This window comes from Loxodonta africana, chromosome 7, assembly GCF_030014295.1.
Source record: "Loxodonta africana isolate mLoxAfr1 chromosome 7, mLoxAfr1.hap2, whole genome shotgun sequence".
Taxonomy (NCBI): Eukaryota; Metazoa; Chordata; class Mammalia; order Proboscidea; family Elephantidae; genus Loxodonta; species Loxodonta africana.
Window position 1 is genome coordinate 76,690,117 of NC_087348.1, and position 10,732 is coordinate 76,700,848.

At 38.1% G+C, this 10,732-nt stretch overlaps 1 protein-coding gene across 1 annotated transcript; it reads left to right on the forward strand.

Annotated features, from left to right (window-relative positions):
- The first annotated feature begins 9,187 nt into the window (after nt 1-9,187).
- Nucleotides 9,188-10,132, forward strand: LOC100675102 (olfactory receptor 5P76-like). The gene has a single exon (XM_064289200.1). The coding sequence runs from the start codon at nt 9,188-9,190 to the stop codon at nt 10,130-10,132; it is 945 nt and encodes a 314-aa protein (XP_064145270.1).
- Nucleotides 10,133-10,732: the final 600 nt, after the last annotated feature.

Here is a 10,732-nt window from a genome sequence, read left to right on the forward strand (position 1 = left end):
AAAATTCTATCATGCGATCTCTGGTGTCGTTTCTATCACCAAGGCCTTATCTTCCAAATATGGATCCTTTTTCTTTGTTTCCTTCTTTTACATTCCAATCACCAGCAATTATCAGCGTGTCTTGATTGCATGTTTGATCAGTTTCCAACTGCAGAAGTTGGTAAAATCTTCAATTTCCTCATTTTTGGCATTACTGATTAGTGTGTAAATTTGAATAATAGTTGTATTAACTGGTCTTCCTTGTAAGTGTACAGACATTAACCTGTCACTGACAGCTTTGTACCTCAGGCTAGATCTTGAAATATTCCTTTGGACAATGAGTATGATGCCATTCCTCTTCCATTTGTTATACCTGGCATAGTAGATCATATCATTGTCTGGTTCGAAATGGTCAGTACCAGTATATTTCAGCTCAGTAATGCCTAGGATAATAATTTTTATGCTGGCCATTTCATTTTTGATGACTTTCAATATTCCTAGATTTATACTTCATACATCCCATGTTCCCATTATGAATGGATGTTTTGCAGCTGTTTCTTCTCATTTTGAGTCGTGCCACTCAGCAAACGAAGTTCCTAAAAGCTTTATTCTATCCAGGTCATTAAAGTTGACTCCATTTCTGGAGGCAGCTCTTCCCCAGTTGTCTTTTGAGTGACTTCTAACACGAGGTGCTCATCTTCTGGCACTATATCAGATAATGTTGCATTGCTATTCATAAGGTTTTCACTGGCGAATTTTTTCAGAAGTAGATCACCAGATTTTTCTTCTTAGTCTGTCTTAGTCTGGAAGCTCCGTTGAAACCTGTCCATTATAGGTGACCCTGCTGGTATTTAAAATGCTGGTGGCAGAGTTTCCAGCATCCCAGCAACACACAGGCCACCACAGTACAACACACTGACAGAGGCTTTATTGTGCATCCTCAAAGGTAGTACCAGCACCCTTCTGTCAATTCGTTGTGCTGTGGTGGCTTGAGTGTTGCTATGAATCTGGAAGCTATGCCATCAATATTTCAAATACCAGGAAGATCACTGTCTTTGTCATCGAGTGCTGCTATAACAGAAATGCCCCAAGTGGATGGCTTCAAAAAAGAGAAATTGGCTACAAATCCAAATTTAGGGTATCAGCTCCAAGGGAAGACTTTCTCTGTTGGCTCTGGAGGAAGGTCCTTGTCATCAATATTCCCCTGGCCAAGGAGCTTCTCAGTGCAGGGGCCTCAGGCGTCTAAAGAATGTGCTATTTTCCTAGTTCTTGTTTCTTGGTGGTATGAGTTCCCCATGTCTCTGCTTGATTCTCTTTTTTACATCTCAAAAAGATTGGCGCAAAACACAATCCAATCTTGTAGATTGAGTCCTGCCTCATTAACATAACTGCCGCTAATCACGTCTCATCAACATCATAGAGATAGGATTTACAACACACAGGAAAATCATATCAGATGACAAAATGGTAGACAATCACACAATACTGGGAATTGTGACCTAGCCAAATTGATTCACATATGTTTTGGTGACATAATTCAATCCATGACAGTCACCCATGGTGGACAGGTTTCAGTGGAGCTTCCAGAATAAGACAGACTAGAAGGAAGTGCCTGGTGATATACTTCTGAATATTAGCCAACGAAAACCTTGTGGATAACAACAGGATACTGTTAGATACAGTGCTGGAAGATAAGCAGTTCAGGTTGGAAAGCACTCAAAATATAAAGGGCAAGAACTGCCTCCTCCAAGTAGAGTGACCTTAATACTGTGAATGGAGTAAGCCTTCTGGGCCTTCATTTCCTTATGTGGCATAACTTAAAAATGAGAAACAACAGCTGCAAACATCCATTAATAATTGGAATGTGGAAGGTACAAAGTATGAATCAAGGAAAATTGGAAGTCGTCAAAAATGAAATGAAGGCTTGGAGATCAATATCCTAGTGAGTTGAAATGGACTGGTATTGGCAATTTTGAATCTGACAATCAAATGGTCTGCTATGCTAGGAACTACAAATTGAAAGGAATTGGCATTGCATTCACTTCAAAAAGAACAATTCAAAATCTATCCTGAAATACAATGCTGTCAGTGATAGGCTAATATCCATCTGCCTACGAGGAAGACTAGTTACTATGACTCTTATTCAAACTGATGCACCAACCATGAATGTCAAAAATCAAAACATTGAAAATTCTTAAGAATTCCTGAGTCTGAAATTGATCAAACGTGCCATCAAGATGTGTCGACAATTCCTGGTGTCAGAATGCAAATGTTGGAAACAAAAAGAAGGAACAGAAGTTGAAAAATATGACATTGGTGATAGGAACAATGTTGGAGATTGCATGACGGAGTTCTGCAAAACAACAAAAAAAAAAGGACTTACTTATTAGAAATACTTTTTACATTGTTTGCAAAAATAAAATTAATTTTTATGTATTAACTTTGTATGCCTCAATCTTACTAAATTAGCACTAATATATGTTTTGTATATTTCTTAGAATTTTTTGCATGAACAGTTATCTGCAAATGGAGACAATTTTGCTTCTTCTTAGCTCAGCTTCATGCTTTTCATTACTTTTCATTACTTATTTCAATGCTTCGAACATCCAGTAAAATGCTGAATAGAAGTGATGAGAATGGACCTCCTTAGTTTTTCCCAAGCATTGAAGGAAGTCGCTTAATATTTTACAATTATAATGATGTTAGCTGGAAGGTTTTGCACAGATGCTGTATCAGGTTGGTTTTTTTTTTTTTTTCTCCTCACTTTCCCTTTTGTGCTTTCTTTTGGATTATTTGAAAAAAAAAATTCCATTTAATTTATCCATTGGCATAGGTATATCTCTTTGCATTACGTTTTTAGTGGTTGCCCTCAGGGTAAAACCCTGGTGGTGTAGTAGTTAAGTGCTACAGCTGCTAACCAAGAGGTGGGCGGTTTGAATCCACCAGGCACTCCTTGGTAACTCTATGGGGCAGTTCTACTCTGCCCTATAGGGTCCATATGAGTTGAAATCGACTCGATGGTAGTGGGTTTGGTTTTGGGTTCTCAGGATGAAAACATGTGTGGCTTAATTTTCAGTTTACCTATAGTTAATATTTTAGCAATTCTTAGCAATTTAGATAAAATACCAAAACGTGTATGTTTATTTTCCTTCTATGAACTTTGTGCTATAGTTTTATATGTGTTTTATATATCTTAAAGGAATTAAGAGTCATACAATAATTTTGATAATAATGCAAATATTTATCACTTTAGATTCTCTTCATTTATTTCTGAAAATCAGAGATTCCCATTCATCCCTTGATGCCCTGATGACGTAGTCAGCTGAGCAAATCCCATTTCACCATATAGAAGTTTTCTGTTTTGACTTTCTCTTCAGAACAGGAAGTTGGCCATGAAAACCTTTACTGCAAAATAAACACCATACAAATCCCTCCGACCATATTACTGCCAAATACTCAGAACTGTGCTTAAACTACTGTCCTGTCACAGTTATAGAACATGGTGAGCCCCTCATTTCCCTGGAGTCATTCATAGCTTTCTCACTGACTTATACAGAAGGAAGTAAAGTCTGCTGAGCCTATCTTCTCTTATGATCATTCATGTTGCTATGGTAATATTACCCTTTCCCTACGCAACTAGGTTCTGGCTTAATTATTTTCTTCACTTATTTATATGTAAATTATTCATTAGAAAATATTTGATTGAGAACCTCCCAAAATAAGCTTATATTTCAAAGTGATAATATTCACTATATGAAGTTACAAATACCATAGGTAAAAATAAGTCCTGTTGTCACTCTAATAAAAATGTAAAAATTTCTGGAAAAAGATTCAGTAGGATGCCAACAAAAGATGATTTAATTTTTTCACTGTTGTCACTTCAATGCCTCCCTATCAATTTCCTCTTCCCTGTATCCAGATAAAATCATGGGCATACTCCACAGATTTTGGGCCAGTCTCAATTATCTGCATACATTTTCTGAAATTAAAAATCTCAGATAAATCTAAAATCAAAACTTCAATTTCTTCTAAATTAGAATTTTTGCTCTTTGCTCCCTTTGCTCTGTGCCCAACTGTGCCTGACTCAGACTCAGTAGCTTGCAATAGGAAGGGAGGGCAGAAGTGCAGGGTCAGCATCTCCAGGAATTTCTCACATGAGTACTTCCCCTCCTTTACTCACTAGGCTACCACTGGCTCCTACGGTGCTATAGTTGGAGAAGGGACAAGAGGTAAATGATGGCAAAGGCTGTACGTGACTACAGATCCAGCCATCTTCTCAATGTAGGCATGAGTCAGACAGCAATCCATATGTCTTTCATATTCCATGGATGATACACCAAACTCTGGGTGATTATCAGAGACCTCCTTAATTGTCTTGTTAATGGAGGCAGGGGTGTACATCTCTGTCTTAGTTTGAGTTTCCTGGACGGCAGAGCTTGGGACAAAGATTTGGCCGTGTTTAGTTCACTTGGGAGGTGATCCAAAGAAGCAGCAGTAAGGAACTACTGAGGGTGAAACAGCCAAGGAGGAAAAGCCAATACGAGGGTGTGTAATCAAAGTCACTGCTACAACAGCTTGATTCTCCTGGAACGTGTGGGAAACACAGAGATTGCCTTCCAGAACTGTCCATCTAAAGGGTGAAAAGGATGTTTCTGCAGTAAATTCCAGCCACCACTGGTTATGGATTGCCCCTACGGGCTTTAACTGTCCCCATATCTGGGCAGTCCTTGCATGTAAGCTGAACATGTTGCTAGTGGCTCTCCAGAAAGTCTTAAGCTTCAGAGGAGGTCTGGGGCATTAATTTGGACAGGTTAGTGGTTGATACTTGAAGCAGGAAACTAACAATGGGAGTTGGAACCCCCCACCCACTAGCACAAGTTGTTTAAACTGCTCATTCTCAGTTTTCTCATGTGAAAAATAAGGATAATAAAAGTAGGTAACCTCATGAAGTTGTTGTAATTGTGAGGATTATATTTATGTAAAATGTTAAGCATAGTTCCTGGCACAAAATAAGCTCTGAATGAATGGTGGTTCTTATTTTGCTGGAGGAAAATCCTACTTCACTCATTTTTCAGTGAGTGAGATAGAGTTTCTAAAATTAGGATTAACCAAAGAATTAAGATAAGATTTTTGTCTTCAGATTGACGATGCCTGTTTACCATGACTATCCTCCCTATACTGTAAAACATTCCTCAGGAGGCAGCACTTTGAGGCATTGACAGTGAGTGAAAGAGTATTTCTTGTCTGGAATTCCTCCAAGCCTCTTTTTATACTTCAGCTCTCTATCTATAGAATTTTCAAGATGTGTATTTTCTAACTTTTGCTATAATAATTAATGTACATGTCTTAAAAATTCTTGTTACTTAAAATTCAACTTGATATAAAGTCCCACCTCATATTCCCCAAGGTATTTAATGACTTGTCTTAAAAATATCTGTAAAAATTGTTTATCACTGAACAATACAGAATGGATAAAGCGAAGATTACCTTTTTATATCTGAGGTTTAGTACTAAGTATCCCATAATCAGACATATCAAAGTAAACTTGGAACCAATATTTAGGTACAAGACAATTTATATTACAGTCCTCAATAACTGTTAAATGAAATTTATAGACCTCTGCATGAACGTCTACAGAGAAACAAAAGAATACATTGACCACGTGAGAATTTACAGAATCCTGTGAGGACTGCAACTGCTCAGTGTGCGCTCCAGGATGTGGTGATGCTCCACGGCGCTTCTGAATTCACAGCTGAATCTCTAGAATCTTCAGAGATTTATTCCCAAAGGCAAAGAATAATAAATGATAATCTATATAACCACAGTGACTTTAGAGTTGTTACTGAAAGGTGAGTGAGTTCTTATTCTGAGAGGTAAGAATTTTTTTATTGTGAATGAATCTGAAGTATTGATTTTCATTTACCATCTGAGAACACATTACTCTCTAAGGCTGTCTGTACGCACAAATCAGGGGTGGGAAAGAGGGCACATGTAATCAAGCAATCAACCAGCTAGTAAGAATCTTTGGCTGAATGACTCTGTTTCCACAATCAGTTTCATGTGAATGAAAAGGGACAATCCAAACTACCAGGACTCCATATGACCAGAAGCTCAGGATCGTTCAACACTATCTAAACAAGATATTTACCCTAAAAAAAAAAAAAAATCAGTGCCATGGAGTGGATTCTGAAATGCATTCGGTATTTATTGTTAGTAAATAGCTTGGCAGAAAAACTTACTTTGTTTAGGGATCTGAATGCTTTTAACAGCGGACAAAGCTCAGAATGTAAAGCCCCAAAATTTGGACATGGGAGCCAACTTAGCCCCTACCTGGGTGATCCTGGGTAAACTTTTTAAATGTTTAGATTTTACTTTATTCAGCTATACACAGGTAGGTGTGGCTTAAAACATTTGACAGCATATAGTCCATGGTCCTGTGAAAAAAAAAAATTTTTTTTTCTTCAAAGTGTAAGCAGCTCTCCTTTTATCATTTCCCCGTAATGGTTTTAAGGAAACCCTGGTGGTGTGGTGGTTAAGAGTTACAGCTGCTAACCAAAAGGAAGGCAGTTTGAATCCACCAGGCGCTCCCTGGAAACTCTATAGGGCAATTCTGCTCTGTCCTATAGGGTCCATATGACTCCGAATCAACTTGGCCACAACAGATTTGTTTTCAGTGGTTTAAATGGAGTCCCAACGTGGCCTACTGGTTAAGAGCTCAGCTACTAACCAAAGTGTCAGCAGTTCAAATCCACCAGCTGCTCCTTGGAAACCCTATAGAGCAGTTCTACTCTGTCCTATAGGCTCCTTTTGAGTCGGAATTGATTGACCAGAAGAATTTTTTTTAATGGTTTTAAAGACCCCTAAAAACCCAGACTCATGCAGCACTGGACCACGGGTGGGATACAGGCAGGCGAGTCAGAGGACATGGTTCTGGGCATGGGGTCTTGGGCTTTGTCAGGTGGTGGCTGCAGCTGGGGCTGCAGGGGACCTGGCTGCTCCTGCAGTTCAGACTGGCAGAACATCGGGTGGGGTTGGCCTCGCTCTGCCCTCTCCCCCATCACTTCCTCACTTCCTCTCCACGGCCACCCATTCCTCTGGCCTTCACCCTCAGCTCCACCAGCAGCAGCAGTGGCAATAGCAGTGACAAGGGAGACTGGAAGCTGACTCCCACAGGGTTGTTAATATGGTGCTAATATAACAGAAACCCTGGTGGTGTGGTGGTGAAGTGCTATGGCTGCTAATCTAAAGGTCAGCAGTTGAAATCCGCCAGGCGCTCCTTGGAAACTCTATGGGGGAAGTTCTACTCTGTCCTGTGGGGTCGCTATGAGTTGGAATCCACTCGACGGTAAAGGGCTTGTTAGTATAATGTCCACATCACATAACATCCTATTTCACAGAACATATGATTGACCAATGCATGTCTTTATTATGTTAAAAATGATATAATTTTATTCTACAATGCTTCTATTAGAAAACATTATTAGAGTAGGGAATGATTTTGTTCGAATAAATGCACTTTAGTTATGTCCTGATTATTAATCACAAATTGTTTTGCGTAGTAATTAGATTGATATTTCAATCTATAGGTAGTCCCCAGTTTATGAGTTACGGATGAAGCACATGTAGGACCGTCCGTTCTTGTTTTGTATCTTACCATCTGTAATATGTACTACATACAATGTTGCAGTACGTAATTTGCTGCTTTATCATTCTCAGAAGTTCTCTCAAGGTTGTTCAATGTTAGGATTTACCGTTCAAAACACATCTGTATAGAGAGCTATGAAACTAAAAAAAGTATTTGACTTGCGTCAGAACCGATTTACACTGGATTTCTCAGACCGGAAACAGGTCTAAGTCGGGGACTACCTGTGCTTGATAAAACAATAATATTTTAATTACAAATATTTAAAAATTTAGTAAATTAACAAAAGGTGACTTCATTCATCTCTAATTTGAAATTCCCTTGTGGTACTATTATCAAAAGCGATTGCACCTCTATTCTTTTTAGATGATCTTATTTAACCGATAAACCAAAAACCAAACCCATTGCTGTCCAGTAGATTCTGACTCATAGCGACCCTATAAGACAGAGTAGAACTGCCTCATAGCGTTACCGAAAAGCAGCTGGTGGATTTGAACTGCCAACCTTTTGGTTAGCACCCTGGCTCTTAACCACTGCACCACCAAGGCTTCATAGTGACCCACAGACATTGTAAAATATATAACTCACTGGCCTACTTTCTCATATATTAGGTGTCAAAAAGCTTAAAGGATAATCCAATATCCACCTATTGGCAAGTGTATTGGATACTGAGGTAAGTATTATTTAACTTCATTTATAGTAAAGTTACTAAAGAAATGTCAGACTTGCTGGCAATCACATTTTGACTCCACACTTGCTGTGTAACCTTGTGCAAGTTACATAATCTCTTTCACTCATTTGCCTCATCTACAAAATAATAATGAAAGCACTTAATATTATTTTATAGAAAATAAAATGGAACTATGTATGGTGGTGCAGTGGTTAAGAACTACAGCTGCTAACCAAAAAGCTGGCAGTTGAATTTCACCAGCTGATCCTTGGAAACCCTGTGGAGCAGTTCTACTCTGTCCTATAGGGTCACTATGAGTGAGAATCGATTAGGCAGTAACAGGTTTATTTTTGTACTGGATATGTGTATATATGGATATGGGTATATATGGATATGTGTATATCTATGTATTTTATATATACATTTACATAAATATATATAATCCTGGCCCTATTCTCATCATTCACTAAGCTTGTAATAAATAATAGATTTTCTCAAGCTTTCAATATAAAACCTGTATTTTTCTTTATATTATACTCACCATTTCTTTTTGTTATTTTAATCAGTTTCTATTTTTTAGATTTAAAAACCACTTTAAATGCATTTTTGGAAAAGTATAATATAAAAAGGAAAATCATCATACATTGAATTTTCTGACATTTTTGCCAATAACAATAAATATAAATAAATATAATTGCATATCAACAAGTAAATACAAATATATACTTATCATTACATATTAATATGCAATGACACTTGAATGATATCGTTATGTATAATGACTTTCCATGTGTATATTAAAGAAAATGAAGCCATGAAATTTATACCTTCTTTAATTTTTTTTTTAATGTAATTTTTTCATCACAGATCTTTTCTCATTCCAGCTACATCGTCTCATGGATTTCCTAGTGGATGGGAACCACACTGCAGTGATAGAGTTCATTTTATTGGGCTTAACAGAAGATCCTACCCTTCGGGTCACCCTCTTCATGATCATCCTGTGCGTCTATCTGGTGACCATATCTGGCAATCTCAGCACAATCATTCTGATCAGAATCTCTTCTCAGCTCCATCATCCTATGTATTTTTTCCTGAGCCACTTGGCTTTGGCTGACATAGGCTATTCATCCTCTGTCACACCAAATATGCTTACAAACTTCCTGGTGGAAACAAATACAATCTCCTATCTTGGATGTGGGATCCAACTTGGATCAGCTGTTTTCTTTGGGTCAGCTGAGTGCTGCCTTCTGGCTGCCATGGCCTATGATCGCTTTGTAGCAATCTGCAGCCCACTGCTTTATTCAACTAAAATGTCCACACAAGTCTGTGATCGGTTATTATCTGTGGCTTATATAGGTGGTTTTCTCGATGCTTCCTCCTTTACCATTTCCTTCTTTTCTTTATTCTTCTGTGGACCTAATCGAGTCAATCATTTTTTCTGTGATTTTGCTCCCTTAGTTGAACTTTGCTGTTCTGATGTCAGTATCCCTGCAGTGGTCCCCTCATTTTCTGCTGGCTCCATCATTGTGGTCACAGTATTTGTCATAGCCATCTCCTACATCTACATCCTCATTACCATCCTGAAGATGCGCTCCACTGAGGGTCGCCACAAGGCCTTCCCCGCCTGTACCTCCCACCTCACTGCAGTCACTCTGTTCTATGGGACCGTTACATTCATTTATGTGATGCCCAAGTCCAGCTACTCTACTGACCGGAACAAGGTGGTGTCTGTGTTCTACACAGTGGTGATCCCCATGTTGAACCCCCTCATCTACAGTCTCAGGAATAATGAGATTAAGGCTGCTCTGAAGCAGCAGCTTGGTAGAAAAATATTTTCTTAGCAAAACCTTTTATTTTGTAGGGTTTGATGTAATAATATACTATTAATGTAATATTAAAAGAAATTTGATTCCTGTGGGCCAAATATATGTGCATATAATTAGCCAGTATGAGGCTTCATAGCATACAAGGGGTCAGATCTTCAGATGGTAAATCAAAGAATATAGTGAGTTAACTTTAATAAATTAAATTAAATTTAGAAATAAGAAACACAAATTTATTCACAGGAAAAAAATCTTAATCTGCTGAAAATCTTTTTTAAGTTTTATTCATATATTATTTTTCAAAACCAGTTCTATGTCATAAGTCAAGTTTATCAGGCCTCCAAATCTTTAATGCTGTGTTCATTTTCAACAGCTGATTATGCTGAGGTGAGCCTGATAACCATAGTTATGCCTTGATTGAGTACCTTCTGAAGGGAAATAACAAAGTGGAACAAGATAGTAAAATTGCTAAAGACATGGTGCTTATAGAAAGCTTATCTGTAGGGGTTGGTATTTGTGTACTTATAAAATTCTAGCCAGTGTTTCTGGGTTCTGACTATGGTCTTGGATATAAGGGGTCCCCAGAGTCTAAGAGGATGAGACCACGCTGACTAACCT